The 17,447-nt window shown below is 42.3% G+C and overlaps 2 protein-coding genes across 4 annotated transcripts in view; one reads left to right on the top strand and one right to left on the bottom strand.

The window, feature by feature from the left end:
• Positions 1–1,614, top strand: part of INPP5F (inositol polyphosphate-5-phosphatase F) — a 38,339-nt gene extending 36,725 nt beyond the window's left edge. Inside the window, exon 20 of the mRNA XM_066190820.1 lies at positions 103–1,614. Within this exon, the coding sequence (XP_066046917.1) occupies positions 103–1,207 (1,105 nt within the window). The 3' untranslated portion in view covers positions 1,208–1,614. The remainder of the gene's footprint in view (positions 1–102) is intronic.
• Positions 1,615–4,122: 2,508 nt separating this feature from the next.
• MCMBP (minichromosome maintenance complex binding protein) overlaps positions 4,123–17,447 on the bottom strand; it is a 14,197-nt gene continuing 872 nt past the window's right edge. For 2 of the 3 annotated variants that reach the window (XM_066190825.1, XM_066190823.1), the window contains exons 2-16: positions 17,284–17,369; positions 15,904–16,044; positions 15,599–15,640; positions 15,037–15,138; positions 14,422–14,551; positions 13,657–13,808; positions 12,823–12,923; positions 10,867–11,036; positions 9,916–10,039; positions 8,660–8,777; positions 7,888–8,053; positions 5,976–6,109; positions 5,249–5,413; positions 4,761–4,849; positions 4,123–4,500 (exon numbers count right to left, since the gene is read on the bottom strand). In XM_066190825.1, coding sequence (XP_066046922.1) covers positions 4,374–4,500; positions 4,761–4,849; positions 5,249–5,413; positions 5,976–6,109; positions 7,888–8,053; positions 8,660–8,777; positions 9,916–10,039; positions 10,867–11,036; positions 12,823–12,923; positions 13,657–13,808; positions 14,422–14,551; positions 15,037–15,138; positions 15,599–15,640; positions 15,904–15,978 — 1,695 coding nt within the window. In that variant the 5' untranslated portion in view covers positions 15,979–16,044; positions 17,284–17,369 and the 3' untranslated portion in view covers positions 4,123–4,373. The remainder of the gene's footprint in view (positions 4,501–4,760; positions 4,850–5,248; positions 5,414–5,975; positions 6,110–7,887; positions 8,054–8,659; positions 8,778–9,915; positions 10,040–10,866; positions 11,037–12,822; positions 12,924–13,656; positions 13,809–14,421; positions 14,552–15,036; positions 15,139–15,598; positions 15,641–15,903; positions 16,045–17,283; positions 17,370–17,447) is intronic. The other variant, XM_066190824.1, reaches the window with a different exon arrangement.

Here is a 17,447-nt window from a genome sequence, read left to right as displayed (position 1 = left end):
AGGAAAGGGTAACTTGGGAACTAAAGTGTCCATCTCTGTTATGGAAATAGACTGGAAGACAGTGAATTTGATTGTACATTCAAGATCTTTTTCCTCTTCTAGGAGGAGCAGCAAACCTCACGAAGACATCATTGGCATTCGGTCTCAGAACAGAGGCTCCCTGGCCCAAGGCAAGAATTATTTACTGAGCAAGTTCTCCTCCCTCAATCAAAAGGTGAAACAAACCAAATCCAACGTGAACATCAGCAACCTTCGGAAGCTGGGCAGCTTTGCCAAACCTGAAGTGAAAGTCAACTTTTTAAAGCCAAATTTGAAGGTGAACCTTTGGAAGTCAGACAGCAGCCTCGAAACTCTGGACAATCCCGGGGTAGATCCCAAAGCCCCGAGCGAATCTGACACGGAAGGCTCAGACAACGACTCGTTCCATTCCGACGACTTCCTGACCAATTCCAAGTCGGATGAGGATGTGGGGATGGCGGATTCCCTGGAGAACATCGGCCCCACAGACTACGTGCTGCCCAGCTGCGGCATCATCGCCTCGGCGCCGCGCCTGGGCAGCCGCTCGCAGTCCGTCAGCAGCACGGACACGAGCATCAGCATCCCCGTGCCTGCCCAGGGCCAGGACGTGCCCATGCCTCCTGCTGACGGCACAGAGCTGCAGTTTGCTAAGCCCGTGGATGTGTACTGCCAGAGGTTCGTGCAGGACGCCCAGAGCAAGGAGTGTGATGTGGTGGAGCCTGAGGCTGGTTCTCAGGAGCCCCATCACACGCTGACCCAAACCAGCAGGAGCGCGGCCAAGAAGGCAGAACCTAAGGCTGAAGCTGTTGCAGACATTCCTTCCAGGCCATCGAAGCTGGATGTTCAGTCTTCCGAGCCAAATCCTCAGCTCTTGGCTGTCGGTGGGCCTGACTCCAGTAAATCCCACAGGAGCCCGGGATCTGTGTCTGGGAACCACGAGCCAGGACTCCACACCACTCCTTCCCCCGCCGACAGCAGCGGCAGCAGGGCCGTGTCTCCCTTCGCGAAAATCCGCAGCTCCATGGTCCAGGTTGCCAACATCACCCAGGCAGGATTGACTCAAGGGATTAATTTTGCTGTGGCAAAGGTCCAAAAGAGCCCTGCGGAACCAGAAGCTTTAAATGAAATCAAACAAAAAGAACTGAGAGAAATGTTTACGCAATGCCAGACACGAATAATTCAGATCTAGTTGCTCATTCGGGAAGCGTTGTTCTAGCTGTGGCTTCTAATAAAGTAACACAATGACATCAGGACTGTTGTGGCATGAACTGCTACTGGATACTGGGATTGATGACAGGTAACTTGTTTACAAGCAGTGAGAGATGCAAATGCATTTGGTTCTGACCAAGCTTCAGAATTCCCTCAGGCAGGTGAGACAGAACCTGTATAAACCATATTTAAACAGGTAGCTTAGACACTGGGATTCAATAAGCATGCTGTCTGTCTTAGATGTATTGCACAGTTATTTTTTTGAGACTAATTTTGTAGCTCTTCTGAATTATGTAGAAAGTATTTATACTCAACAGATGATACTGCACTTCTCTGACCTTACTTACCTTGCACTACACCAGCAAAATAAAGTACCGGTTACTTACATTTTATTTATTTTTGGACTAGTATTTTTACTTGTTTTCATTGAAGTTCTAGATGCAGCTCTCTATGAATTGTGCCTCTACAAATGGGAACCGATGTGTTTTTGTTGAATTTAAGTATGTTAAACCAGCAAGCAGGATTTCTTTGCTGTCCTTTTCTTTCCAGACATCCTGGGACACTTTCATTATAAATAAAGCTTAAAGACCCAATCTGCAATACCCACAATCCTGCAGTGCAGATTTCTTCTGAAGATTGGTTTTTTCCCATCACTTGTTTTGAGGTGAGGGGAAATCAAACAAATGTCTTTAAATTGTCTTGCCCATGTTAAAGCAATTCCTTTTTTTTTCTTCTTTTTAGTTCCAAACTCTGCCAATTTGCTCAAATTTTTTGTCTCTGTGAAGCAAGACGAGCCAGATACCTGCCCATCAGGCACTGTGTCCCTCTGTGTGAAAAATGATGCAAAATCCCAAAACATCTAAAGCAGAAGGCCAGTGCACTGCTTTGTAAGATCAGGGTTGCATTAGAGCATAGCTGTCAGCATCTGTTCAAGACCAAATTCGTGACCAATTCCAGCTTTGCACCTCGCAGGGTGAAGCCTCCGCTCGTGCTGGGAACTGGGTAACAAATCCCACTCTCTCTGTGTGTCAAAGGATTACACCTATCAAATCCTCTTTCCCAGGAATGCCTTGCCATGCCATTCTAGTCTAGGACATTGTCCTGAAGCTGCTGTGAAGCAGGACCTTCCAGTGCTGTGGTTTGTGACTGCAAGCACCCTGACAGACCCAGTGCCTCTGTCCTCGTCCCTGTACTGTAGATAGGCTGCACGTGGTGTCCCCACAATGTCCTGTCCTGGCCTAGGGTAGCTCTGTGTCTTAGGACTTGTACTGTGTCTGAAATCATTTATCACCTGAAACTTTGATAAACAAATTTGGTTTATTTATTAAAGTGATGTGAGTTTGGTTTCTTGGTTTTTGGGTTGTTTTTTTTTTTTTTTTGAGTTGTCTATACTTGTGGCTATATTTAAAATTAAACTACTGCTGTATTTTAATGTGGGCAATATACATGAGATATTTTAATAAAAAAAGTGGAATCTAAAGATGGGTTTGGTATGTGATGTTAAGGGCTCTGGGGGTTTCTTTCAAAGTTACAGACAGGATCCTCTGGTAGTCAGGGGCCACAGCCATGACTTCAGTTCTTTATCCTCTTAGGATGCTGCTGCTTTTCTGGGCAACTTGTGCCAGGGCCTCACCACCCTCATGGGGAACAACTTCCTTATATTTTATCTAAATCTACCCTCTGTTAGTTTGAAGGCATCACCCCTTGTCCCGTCCCTGTCCCTCTCCAGCTTGGGAACTATGAAATACTGGAGATGGCAATGTGCACAGAACCAGCCCCTGGGGCACTCTTAGACCCAAACTCTGCATTCCAGCCCAGCTGCCTTTTGAAGAGACTTCATTTCCTTCCCCATTTGTTCAGTTGCTTCACTTCACAGTAATGCAGCACAAGTGAGATGAAACCATGAATATTCATTTGTAGTGTTCAAAAAAAAAGCTCTTAAGTGATTTGAAACAGCATCAACCTTAGCTCAAGTTTAGGATACAGAAAAAACGTTTCTCATAATAAGTACTCATTATTTAGTGCGAAGAGACAAAATCTCCAGCTTGGCTGTACAGCAACACCCCTCATGTTTAGAACAAGAAAATGCTGTAAAAAAGGAGGTTCCTGTCCCTGCACTAAGTAAAGGGGGTCTCAGCTTAATGAAAACTTGGCAGGAGCCTTTTATCTTGTTCTGAACAGGATTAATTAAAGCAAAATGTGGAATTAGTTTCATCACAGGTTCTTGCAGGCTGTTTCCACACTGCAAGACTCCCTGGGTTACTCCCAGCATTTCACTCTTCAAACCACCCTTGGTAAACGAGTTCTGCAAGTCCCATTAGGGGCAGCACATCCTCAGAGGGAGGACTAGCTCAAACTGCACAGCAGGAATCAGGGATGGAGAGACCATTCTTAATGCCTAAATGACATTATCCAAACCATTTGACCACCCTGCAGTATTGCCAAGGTAGAAAGTAAAGATATGTTTCATATGAGCACAGGAGTATCACCCATTGTCCAGTCAATGTGGGTTTTTTAAGAAACTGTACCAGGATAAAGCTTATTGGAGAAATTTGAGATGTCATGATTTACTCTAAGCACATGGCAAATATATTTCATACCTGAGCTGGTCATGGTAAGATCAAATCACTGCTTGGTACCACACTGTGGTATCACTACAATGATGCTGCTGCTGCTCTGAGTGTGATGTGCCTCAGCTCACAGAACAGCACAGAGAGTGAAGTCAGCACCTCCTCCAGCTGCAGCTGCAGTCCAGCTGAGAGCTCTGATCCTCACAATACAGCCAAGCAAAAATTAGAGAACAAATGTAATCCAGAACAGAGCCTACCACTGCTATGTAGGAAGGGCACTGGCTTAAATTTTTCTTATTATTAAAGGCAATAAGTTTATACAACCTCAGTATTAAAGTTTAATATCAAACAATTTGCTCAATGTTACCAATTTTCAATTACAAAACAGGGTCCAAAAAAATTCCATGAAATATGTTTAGGTGGCTGAACAGAGTTAAGTGTGTTCAGACCGCGAGGGTAAATATCCGTAACTTTTTGGTATAAATTATCTACAAAAACTGGTATAAACAATATTCCAATCTTAGTATGGGTTCCACCTAGGATTAGAGAAATTTTCAGGGTGACATCCAGCAGGTGTTAAAGTTCATTGCCATTGACACTTTGCTGTTGCTGCAGCCTGGCCTTCCTCAGGGCCTCGAGTTGCTTTGCTCTCAGCCACCTCTCCCTGGACAGCGTCGTCTGCCCCGCACTGAGCGACAGGAACCTGGGGGAGCACAAAGAGCCAGTCAGGAACAGCCCCTTCAGCTGCTGAGAAACCAGCACAGCTCAAACACAGCTGTCTTGCAGCATCCCGGGAACAGGAAAGCATGGGATGAAAGCAGGGAGCAAATACTTTGCCTAACTAAGAGGAACAAGGCAGAGGAGATTCTGTCTGGCACAGCTCAGTTCAGCTGCAGAGCAAGTGCTGGCTCAGTTTGCAGCTTGCTGGGAAGGGCTGGGTGGTGACAGGAGCACCACACCCACCTGGCCACCAGCAGCATCTTGTGCAGGTCATCGGCCGTGACGCTCTCGGGGTTGTTCTTGCGCATTTCCACAAAGTCTTCTTCCACTGCCTGGAACAACAGAGCGTGCAATTATGGAGCTAAACACATCTCCACCATGAGAGAAGCTTGTGAGGAGCTCAACACTGGAACAACCTTTAGATTGCAATGTTTCAACTCATTGCTGTCCAGAAGTGAGCCTGAACAAAACCAGGCAACTTCTCATTTTTCAAAAAAACTCATTTCCAAAACGTATGTTAGACAGCAGGTTCCATGCTCTCGTTTCTTATCTGTAGTAAATTCAGTATATACTTGACAAATCCTTGAAGGCACAGATGGATGTGAAAATGCTTTTGCTGTTGTTTCGTAAAACTTAAAGGAGAATCACTGACAGGGAAAGTACAGTAACTGCCTGCTGGGGTGCTTTCTATCCAAATACACCATTGAAAACATATTAGGAAGTGTCCATACCTTGGTCACCTCATCAGATATACTGTAGTCCAGCAGCCTCAGTAAACTCAGGTAAATTCGGAATTTGTTGAGCACGGAGGGCAGCACTGCAGTCAGGAGGCTGCTCATGTACTCCTCCATGTTCGGGGGAATTATCTGCGGTTGTAAGTGGACTTGGCAATCTGACTGAAAGAGAAATTTACATTCCATCTCTTTCCACCTCCCACTGGTTTTTATTCCAAGACTAATTTACTCTCAAAAGCAGCAGAAGTCACTATTTCCCAGCTTCAATTCTTGAAACATTCCCCAGCTCATATTTTGAACGGCTCCTGATTCAAGCAGGAGAGCAAAGGCTCAGCAGGCAAAGCTGGAAAATGTCGGAGAGCAGATGTTTGCAAGCTCAGGCTACTGCAGGGGCAATGCCACATCTGTGCCCATCACCTCAGAACACACCATGCCAGAGGGAGCTTTGAGAGTGGCACATCTCTGCAGCTTTACCCACCCCTGGGTAAGAGGGATGGGTCCCACCTCACCATCCCTGCTCAGGAGGAGGAGGGAAGCTCCATCTCAGTGTTTTCCCATGAACAAGTTTCCAACCACGAGGGAGAAGGCAGCAGCTGCTGCCAGTGTCACACCCTCCCTGGTCACAAGACACATTTCCTGTCCCCACTTGTCCCTGGCAGGGCCTGCTCTGAGCAGCAGCTGCCAGCTGCAGTTCCCCAGCAGGACCTGGGAGCCCTGCCCATACCGGCAGGAGCGAGCGGCCCTCGGAAGTGATGAGGACATTAATGTTGCAGGGGAATTCCATCCGGTGGTAATTGAAGTCATAATCCACCTTCTGCCAAGTGATCAGGTTACCCAGGGCTGTCACATTATGGACACCTGCAAGAGCAACAACAAATTCCCTGAGCACTGGACTGAAACAAATGTCAGCCTTGATTTTTGTTTCCTATCTGTCTTTAAGGAGCAGCCAGCAGAAGGATTCCTGCAATCATCCCGCTCCTTCTTGTCTTTGAGGTGTCTTCTAGACACAGGCAAACACTTCTTAATGTGAATTGAAGGGAAGAATTCTTGATTTCAGGCTTAAACTTTGGCTTAGTACATTAGTCCATGAGTTTATAGCTCATGTTTTCATTGGCCCTACAAAGCCAGGTATTACAGAGGAACACCAAAAAAAGAAATCTCTCCTCAAAAGCAGAAAAACACTACCAATTTAATTTTGCCAATTTTTTTTATAGTACTCACTTGCCTTACCTGGAATTAAGTTATTTAAAATATAAAATGTTAAAATTGACAAATTAACTGGTTGACTCTTGGAATTCTCTCTCTGAACTACCACCATGTACCTGACAAATTGAATTTCTCTTCAGCACTTACTGCATCAAGTGACAAAACTACTGTTATGGTTTTGCCTTTAAATATTTATTAATAATTTAGTATATTGTAAATAAAGGCAGAGTTAGCAAATTTAATATTAGGGTTGACTTCTGGGACATTTTTCCATTTGAAATTTCTAAGCTGTAGCTTCCAAGAGTTCCAAACCAACTACTGCATCTGAAGACACTCTTCTCTAGGATTATATCTTATTCCCATTGTTGCTGTAAGAAATGAAAAATTTTTACTTCTTTACTCAAAATTCAGCAGAAAACAATATCACATCAGCAAAAATGAAATAAAATTAACAAGCCTTTTTTATCTGCAACTTTTAGTACCTAAAATATTTTTTCACTAAATGCTGAGGATTTTTAGACATTACAGACAAACATTTTAGAAAACCTACAAACCAGCACAGGAAGAGTTCTCTCTAAATGGGAGTTTATCATATTTTAACTATTTTTTTTGGAAACAGACAATGCAGAGCTTGTTACTAGTTTTACTGTTTTCTTTAGCAAAATTTTGTAGCTTTACTAAAGCTGAGTAACAAAAAATACTGAAAACTCACAAGCAATTGAATAATTTCAATTAGCAACTTTTAAGAGCAGCAATTAAAAAAACTAAAGCAGCATTCTCAAGACAGCATTTTTATTTTAAAATTTAGTTAACTTGCAGTGATTTCCTGTTGTTGTTTCGTAGAATCTCCTGAGTTGGAAGGAACCCACCAGGATCATTTGGCTCCAACTCCTGGCCCTGCACAGAACCAATAACACCTCTACTGTTCATTCTCCAGGTACTGAGCTTTTAATATGCAACTCAGCTCTTTTATGTGAATTATAATTAATTTCTGAAGCTCTGCTGAAAGCAGGCTACACAGAGCTACATCAGCTTGTAAGATAGAATCCCCACTATTTTTAACACAGTAAGAGCAGTCTTTTTTCTCCAGTTTTTAGCTGAGTTTTCAGGGATGGTTTCCAGATATACAGTAAAAGTGTAGAGCATAAGGCATCAGCATATGCTTTGCCCACTTCATGCACTATCACAGGAAACTGAAAGGCCACTCTAATGAATCAGAGTTATTTTGGTAATAAAGAGTACTCCCAATGGGTCTTCAGTTGGCTGAGAAGGCCGCAGGAAGCTGCTTCAAAGCAATGAAATAAAATGTAGAAACCACGAACAGTTTTGCAGCAGACCCCTTATCAGCGGGACACCATCATCACCACTGCCTTAAAACACAGCAGCTTTTAACCTCCCAAATGAGATGACAGGCACCAAAGGCTGTGTACCTGCTGTGTCCAGCTGCCCCTGCTCCAGCTGGGTCTCATCTATGACCAGGGAGGTGTTGCTGGCCAGCTGCAGCAGCCCACTGACCAGGCGATTGGCCGTGTAGTCCTTGTGCGGGATGAAGCGCGACTGGTTCATGCTCTCGATGCTCATGCGGAGGTGGTAGGACTGCAGAGAGAAACAACCCATCAGCACCTGCCCTGTCATGTCCTGCAGCTTCCCCAGGGAATGCTGCTTCCTGCACCTACAGCTGGCCTGGGAACCTGCTCAGCGAAACAAAACTTGGGGCTGCAGCACTTTATCCCAGATATCCAAGTGCTGTATACTTAAAAGTTTCCCAAAGGGAAATATTGCTGTTAGGAATTGCCATCACCTGTTCTGCACATCTAGGATGAGCTCAATAATAAAATGATTTATTGCAGCAATACTGCTGGTGTTACCCCAAACTGAATTACTGTGGCTTTGCTGCAGAGCTGTATCCACAAACTTAAGCAAACCCTAACGACACCGTAATTAAATGACCCAAATGTCTAAACATACCAATCCAGAAAGACCAAACAAAGCATGCAGCATCTGCCTGTCAGCTCAGTACTTCTGAGGAGAGAATTTAATTCCATATCCATCCCAGAGGATGAGGTACAGACTTCAACACACAGGCCAGCCACATCTTTATTGTTCCCTGCTCTCTAAATGGGGAGCAGGAGAGCTTTTTATCAGCCTGCCTTGAGCTGGCTGAAGCAGTGAGACATCCCCCAGCCCCTGCCCTGTGCTTACAGCTGGCACCAGCTGCTGGATGAGGCGGTACAGGTGCTCCGTGAAGGCGCTGCTCCGGGGACAGCCGCTCAGGTTGACGGTGAATTTTCCCAGAGGAAGCACATCCCGTCTGGCATACCTGCACCAAAAGCAGCACAGGTTAGGCAAACACCTGGCCAACACTACATGCAGGTGTCATTCGGCTTGAGCACTGTGTGGTGTCTCTGACAGGCAGCAGGATTTCAGAACACACACACCAAAATCAGCCAACTCCGCTTCCTTCCTCCTGCAGTGCCCAAGGAGCTGAGCCAGGCTGGAGCTGCTGCTCAAGGCTTAGCAGCACCACACAAAAGCAGGAATTTACAGTGCCTGGCATCCTGCAATGGCCTCCAGACATTCTCTTCTCCTTGTACTCTGCTGAACACACTTCACTCTTTTCCTTTCTGGTGCCTGATCTCAGCTTCCCTCCTTATCACACTTGTTCATCTCCTTTACCTGCCCTCTGCTTCCCCCTCCCTCTTCTCACTGTGTGTCTTCTCTCCATTCCTCACAACTCTCAACCTTTTTGTGATTCCAGCTAAGAGAGAAAATACATTCTAGTCTAAGTGTTGGAACATTCAGCCCCACTAAAAAGAAAGAAAACAGAACTCATTTTGATTTTGAAGACTAAAATGACTAAATTTGGGCCTGACAACTATAATGTCTGAAGTTTCACACTTAAAATTTTAATGAGTCAAAGGATGCTGCTCTTTCACCTAGAGACAATGTAAATCAACATAAGAATAATTTCTATCATATGCTAAATAAGTCACTTGAACTTACCAATAAACAGGTTTACATTTAATTAAACAAATTGTCAGAATGTACCTTTCAGTACCTTGTAGTACCTAAGCAATAACTCCTGCAGTCAGGAAATGCTGTCTTTGGGAAGTCAGTGGCATGTCCTACTCATTAGAAGAAGCCAGAGGCAGAAAGATGTTTTCATACCTCTGTTTAAAAGTGTCTTGGAGATTTTGTCAGTTCTCAAAGCAGCACTGAAAAGATACACTCCCATAAAGCTGGTCTTTTATCAACACTTACTGTTATTTCAGACACTGAAATCTGCTTTTGTGTGAATTGTGACAGGAAAACTCTATCTGGACAGTCAAGTACTATTGAAATAAGTATTATTTCAGCTATTTCGGCCATTTATTTGCAGACTGCTGAAGAACCCCCCAGAAGGAGATTTATTTTAAATGATAAATACATGAATTCTCAGCACACATGTAAATACTTACACTGTAGAAATGAGATGCAATATCAGGTATTCAGCAGCCAAACTGTCTCCCAAGAGGGCATGGGTGAGGAACCCCAGCAACTCTGCTCTCACTGGTGACAGCTCAGACATGAAATTAGAAACAACTGGCAAAAGAGCAGAAGACAAATGTCACAAGATGTTCTTGTTTCTCACCCTCTTTTCTCTATATAAATTTGACTTTCTGTCACAGTTTGATGAAGAAAAATGTTTATTCCAAAGCAGTCTAGGAAAAATAAACAAGCGCTCATTGGTTTTTCCAGCTGGCTTTGGATAACCCGAACCACTCAACACTTCTTTGGAAATGATTTTTTAAAAAAGTTAGATATTGTGTAATGATTTTGTGTAAAGTGTAATGCATTTGCAGCAGGCTATAAAATGTAGAGCCAAATTTCTAAAATCCATAGCTGCTCCATTTTTTATTAAAGACAGATAAAACCTCTTATATACTGTTGAGGACAAGCAATACAAGGCACTCAAGGAAGAAAGTTATAAATATCAGAGGTCTGCAAGCAATAATTCAATGAAAAAAAGTAAGTGTCAAACAAGGAATAGCACAGTTGCTTAAAAGCAGAATTGCCTTATTTTGTGCACAGTATTATGAGTCTCTATATTATCTGTATGTTTCTTATTTCCAGTATCACACTAAATTGGAAATCTAATTTTCCAGCAGTTCACAACTTTGTTTGAAAACAAATCTCAGGGCTGAAGAACTTAGTAAAATCCTTGGGCACGTAGAGTGCAAAACCAAATTCCACATAAATCACATTTATTCCAGCCAAACAAAAATGTAAGCATCACATAAACACAAACATCTGCATCCTGTGCAGCACTGCACGGCTCCTCCATTTAACAAGATTTAAATTCAAACCCTGCTGTGGAGGCATCTGAGCAAAGCAGGATTTCTTCAGATGTCCTGGAAAGAGACACTCACAGGTTTTACTCTCCTCCTCGTTAAGGCAGGCAGGCAGCAAGGGGTTAATGTGCTGCAATTTCTGAGCCAAAATCACGTGGATCCGGGGCACTAATGAGGCCGGGGGGCTGTGCACTCTCTGCTCCTCCGCTGTGTCCATGCACTCCATGGGATCAAGGCTTGAGCTGTCCCTGGGGAGAGGGCACAGCGCAGCTGCACTGAGAAACATTCCCGGGGAATTGCTCTGCCTCTGACCCGCAGCAGTTGGAACCAGGCCGAGAACAGAGCAACAAACAACACCCCTCCCAGCTCCCGGTGACTCCTCCCACAGTCAAACTACCTTCTTTAGGATCTTTATAAACGCCATAAATACTGAATCACAATTGCATAACGACATATTAACACCAAAGCAGGCTTGACCCAAAATATCTGGATTCTATTGTTTTCAGAAAATAATCAAGTCATATTTTTCTGAAGAAAAAAACCCCAAAGAATCCAACAAAAAAAACCCCCATAAAACCAAGCCCCACAAACAAAACCACATTTATTATTTGCTGCACCATTTAATAGGCTGTATCTTCAAGTAAAATCTTACACACTGTTCTGTCCAGCCTGTACTGTCTTCGTTCAGTACAGCAGCTTTAAAAAAATAAGGTCATTTATTACATTTGTCATGTATGCACATGTGGGATTTTCACATCCCACCAGGCTCTGGAGCCTGACAAGATCTTCTGGACAGTCACATCACAGCTCTATCACTGCCTGAGTAAAAGAACTGTGAATAAATAAATCCTAATGTACCTCTGCTGGAATCTTGGAGGTATTACCTCTTAATTTAAGAGTTCAGATACATAAGCTTTGCTCTCCTCAAAGATATCTTACAAAATTTCTTCCAGGTGGTTTTCATTTCTAGAAAGTAAAATCCCTAAAGTGACTCTACCAGATGACAGTAAAGTTTTAACACAAATTTCATCTTCTTGCACTGGTTTTAGAACCTGTCAGGCTTTATAACTTCAAAGCCACTTCAGCAGTTCACCCACACACTATCCACTCTTTCCATTAAAAGAGACTGCTTTTGTTTGCATTCAAAATGTTGCTAAATGCCACCATTTTGTCTTCTTGTTACAGAATGACACAGGGAAAAAACCCACAAGCACCTGTGACAGAGCAACTGAGCCGTCAGTCTGGGATTAGCTGTCACACAGCTGATAACAAAAAGCAGCTGACCAGGCTGAGTTAATTTTTAAGAAGTCGGCACTATAAAGGATTCACATTGCACTCTGGGCATTGTACTTGCCAGACAGGTAAACAAACTCACAACCAGAAATGATTCAGAGTGCAATGTTTCAAGAAATCAGCAGGAATTATGTTAGATTTTGGTCAAGGGTTTTCAAAATTTTATTTTGAAAATTGACTTCTTGCATCCTAAATTATTTTGTGTTCTGTCAGGCAAGGAACTGCAGGTGAAAAGGGAAGTTTCCATCAGCGGATTAGGAAGATGAGATATCTTAATTAATGAAAAATCAACCCATTTTTTACTCATTTTGGTCACTATAACTCTCCATGCAGACATGAAAACTTTTTAATATTCTTCAGAAATGCTTACATTTCTGGTAACAACCTTCATGGACTTAGAAATCACTTCAAAATGACATTTTATAATTTTAACTCTTCCTAGAAAGCTTTGTTCACTATTCACTGAAAGTTTAATACACATGACAGTATAAAACATTTAGCCATAGAAGCATTTTCTGCTTTACAGACTGTACAACAACCTAAAAAAAGATGCACTGGGTATCCAAGGATATGGATGTACCAGAGCACACTGGGCTTCAGTTTCCAGGATGCTGGATCTAACACTTTCCTCATTGAGCTATTTTAAAGCAACAAAATTCACTTCTTAAGCATAATTATCATGTATTTACATTTCCTTGTCTGTTCACTGCAACAAAAACCTGCATTTCAGGGCAGCCTTACCTCTCCTCACTGTTCACTATGCTCAGCACAGGGTCCACAGACAGAATACCAAACACCTCCAGCACATCATTGACTTTGAAGCTCTCCCAGTTCTCATAGACCTGCCCCAAACAGAAAATAAAATGCAGAGGCAGATGGGCCACATACAGGACAGCAGAAAAAACCACAAAGGAACCTCAGGAGACTCAGCTGTGGACTGACAACAGTGTGAGTGAAGAGGCTTCCACTCACCCTGTATGTCAGTAAGCTTACACTGGAAATGGGAGTTTCTCTGATTCCATGCTTTTTCTATTGGCATTCTTTGCCACAAAAGTGTAAACAATTGTATTCTACTCTCATTCATCAAGATTTACTGAATAACAGAGAAGTCAACACAGCAACAGCAGAGAAATTTCGTGTTAAGTTTCATGGCAATATAGCATAGCAGTGAATCAAGGACTATTTCAAATTCAATACACAAATGTGTAGTTTATTGGGTTTCCAGCTTGTTTTTTCACAGCTGTTTTTCAATTAGAGGAGATACCCTAAAGAAAAATACCAGGGGGCTCAATACCAGCTACACTTTCAAGCATCTAATACTGAAATCTTTTTTTTTTTTTAAACTAAGAGGGGTGAGAAGGTGCAAGCTCTAATAAACACTGCTGACGGATTCCAGCAATTCAACAGCACTCAAGAAGAGAAACACTGTGTTCCTGAAGAGAAAGAATGTAATTATCTCCTAGAAACAAAATTGTGGAGTTGAGACACAATTTCTGTGCCTACAAACCATTGCAAGGCTGGTTCTGTCTGCCTCACTGAGAGCACAGCCCTGCGCATCACCTTTCTGGCTCTCACCTTCACAAGACAGGCTGGTCCCTTCTCTCCTGGCAAGGGGAAATTTAGGTCAAGTGGAGGGGAGCAACTGGGAGAAATGACATGATGACCTGCAGAAGCTTCTGTTTCTAATCTCTTTGGCTCCACACATCCATGGATATCACTTCCACTGCCTGAAAAACACAGGATTTGCAGGCTTTTTAAACAGAAATGCAGAACTGAACAAGTTTCTTCAGTGAGCAACACAGAATAAAATTAATTTAACAAGACATCTGAGACAAGAATATTTAATAATGCAATATACTTGACAGAATATACTCTTACTCTGAGAAGTCTCACAAGTGCATTTTTTATGTAATCAAGTTAAGTGTGAGAGAGAGTATTAGCAAAGATCTATGTGTCTTGGAAACCCAATCATGGCAGGAAATCTGATTTTCAAAATGCAGTGTTTAAACCAGGGGAACGATTTTTTTTTCTACAGTCCATATGACTGCACAGGTAATATTTTTCTACACTTCACGTTTAAAAAAACAGGTCAGAATATGCATTAAATATTAAAAACTTCTGTAGATTGTCAAAAAGTCACCCAACACACATATAACACTGTAGGCTCTCCCACACTCCTTCAAACCAAACCACTGACTTCAACAAAGCCTCCAAATCATACAGGCTGCAACAACGCTAATGATCAAAACAGCGGCAAACATTTCAGTTTTTAGCACTGATTTTTTTTTGCCAAATCCTGGAAAGGCATCATAACAACTATCTATCAACAGCAACTCTTACCCACGTGCTGCTCCTTCTGTTTGGAGGGATGAAGATCCATGTCCTCATCCTCCTCATAGCTCCTCTTGTGGCGACTGGGGGTGTAGGAGGTGGAGGGGCTCACTCGGGCTTGGCTGGTGCTGACGTATGCCTGGGGCTGAGGGTCAAGGAACCCACACACTGGGCAGGGGAGACTCAGCCACACTGAGGTTTATTTTTTAACAAAATCCTAATCTTAACATGCTCAGCTACAGCTGTTTTATAAGGCACGGGTGGTTTATAGGAGAGTCTCACTGTGTAACAGTGTCCTGCTGTAGAAAATGCCAACGGCTCAACTGAAGTTTCTCTTTTCCTGAGCATTTGCCACTGGAAATTAACAGAAATTTTTAAGGCTCTCCCAGGCAAAAAATGTCTACTAAATCAAAATAAATGCTCCTAAATTAATTTGCATCCTCGTTGTGCATATTACACACCATCAACTTCCTTTTTTTCCTTTCTACACTTGTCACCTCTCCAGATCCACTAAAAAAAAAAAACCAGCAACAAATTTCAAATGAACTTATCTCCTTAAGTCTAATTAATTAGTTGGTGACCACTGACTGTACAACAAAACACTGTCTCAGTCAAAAAAGATATTTCTTTCACCCATGCTGATTCACCAGGCACTGGAACACAGTAGAAAGTCTGTCTCTCCGAGGTGACTGTTTGTGAGGAGTTCAAATCAATTTCCTGCTGAGGCTGGAATCCCAAGAGAAATTTAATTAAAAATCGGATTACTGTTTGTTTTCTTTTTTTAAACTAACCCCACAGATTCTCCCTTAGCCAGAAGTTACAATTAACATGCAAGGCTACACAACTCAAGAAAAAGTGAATATATAATGTTTTGATTCAAATTGCACTGCACTACCAAAAGTAACTGTTCTCCATAGCAGACAATTTCAAGGTCATGGGCACAATCCCCTCCACTCAACCAAAACAAATTTTAAATACAACAGAAACAGCTGGAAGCCTGCTGAAATCAGAATGCCAGTGAGCAGTTATGAATACTCTGCCTTTCAAACCAAAGATTAATTTTGCATTTAAAGCAGTATCTTCAGGAATCCATTACCAAGTACCAAAGAAACTCTGTCACACTTATAAAACTGCAACTTTCCATCCAACATTTCTTCTCTAAGTTCTTATAATTCATATAACTTACCCCACATTCTGCCACATCTCTGTATTTACCAAAATGCAAAACCTGTCAAGAGGGAAAAGGCAATGCAGTCATTGTGTTTCTGACAGCATCCTGAACGTCAATCACACCAAAATCACTGCAGTCCAAAGTCCCTCACACACATTATTTTCTTTTTTCTCAACAGAAATGTAACAGGTTCTGTCTTACTGATGCCACTGGAGCTGAACACTGTTACTATCAGTGTCCAGACTCCATAGGTTTAACTCACAAACTACAGAAATACAAAGTCCAGAATGAGGAAAGTGACAAATGAGTATTTCACTTACACGTGCATTTGTGTTTGGGTCAACTGTTTCGTACACTCCCATGTAAAACTCAGGATCAAACATATCTTGAACCATGCAGCGAAATTTCACTAAGCTGTTGGGTTTTAGGTAATGTACAGGAACATCATTCAGTGATGGAACCTGTGAAGAAAAAAAAAAAAAAAAAAGAGATTGTTCTATACAACTGGTATATATTGCAGCTGCAGGATTAAACAGAATTTATCACTTATCTTATTTCTTATCTTATTAACAGCACTTCCACCATGTGCTATGTACCAGCAGTACTAGAGCAATTTGCATGCACAGCTTCTTGCAACAAAAGGTCCTGGAAAACCTGTATGTTAATTTCCAAGTCCACATCAGGGAAGTCTTTTCCACACAGTTTTACATGACAATGGGAAAATAGAAAGAAAAAAAAAACCAATGCCTAAGCACGTGGTATAACTTGAAAGAATGAGACTTGCAATATGAATAGAGTTTTCTAAATTTGAAATTAAAATCCTTGTTGAAAAAGCCCACATCCAACATTAAAATGCAACAAAAACCAAAAGTGGCCCTTTAGGAAGTGGCATTTTAACAAAAGCATGTCTCCTCATGGTTTTTTTTGAGTAAGAAAATACAATTTCAATTCCTTCTGATGTTGTAAATTTTACTCAATTTTGCCATTTATGCTTTAAGGTACCACTTAATACTAAGTACAGAATACTTCGACTGAGAAAGAAAATAATTTTCATCTCTTTTTAGCCATAAGCAGAATAGATTTGATATGAAAGTTTCTAATCTCATTAGCAGCTCCATTTTATCATTGCTGCTACAGCCTTTTAGAAAAGCACCCGCTTTTGAACACAAAAAAATTATTTTTAAAACCTAAAGCACAGCTTCTCTGCTGAACTGCACAAACCAGGCCTGACCCAGCCCAATAAAGCCCAATCTTAGTAGGAAAAGCACTTCTTCCTTAAAACCTGACGGTCCAGGCAACCATTTATTCAACCCACACAAGTTTGCAGCGTCGTGCTAAAAGCTCCTGAGTGAAGAGGTTTATAACCAGCAGCGGAGAAGCTCGAGGTGCACAGCGAGGACTCACAGCTCCCCAAAAATGACAATATAGTTGTCATCTCCTGCCATCTACTGACTGTGCTACAGAGTGGCAGCAGCCAGCAGGGATGGCCTGGGGGAAGGACGGGCTGGGATTTCCCATCCTGGTTTTACACTCAGGTTAAAGCAGCCGAGGTGGAAATTCCACATCCCAAAGCCCGGGCCTGAAACGCAGCCGCTCCCGTGAAAAGGCAGGGCTTATCGAAAGCGAGCCACTGCAATAAAATGTAAATTACAATGAAACTTAAGGAAAAGTGCGACTCGGGAAGAATAAAACGCTCTTACCCAGTTAGTAGCATTGTTTTCTTTTAATTTCTCCTTGAAGTATTCGGTCACCTTCTTCTCCCAGTCAGAATTAGGAACATTTTGGGCTACGAAAACACACACATTTATGTGCCTATTAGCACCACGTAAGAGACTTTTTCTCCAGCGTGCTCCCAGCGTATCAA

This window comes from Chamaea fasciata, unplaced genomic scaffold (assembly GCF_029207755.1).
Source record: "Chamaea fasciata isolate MVZ Bird 193981 ecotype frontalis unplaced genomic scaffold, bChaFas1.0.hap1 SCAF_9, whole genome shotgun sequence".
NCBI classification, from domain to species: domain Eukaryota; kingdom Metazoa; phylum Chordata; class Aves; order Passeriformes; family Sylviidae; genus Chamaea; species Chamaea fasciata.
The sequence above is the reverse complement of the archived record's forward strand: the minus strand, read 5'-3'. Positions and strand labels throughout refer to the sequence as shown.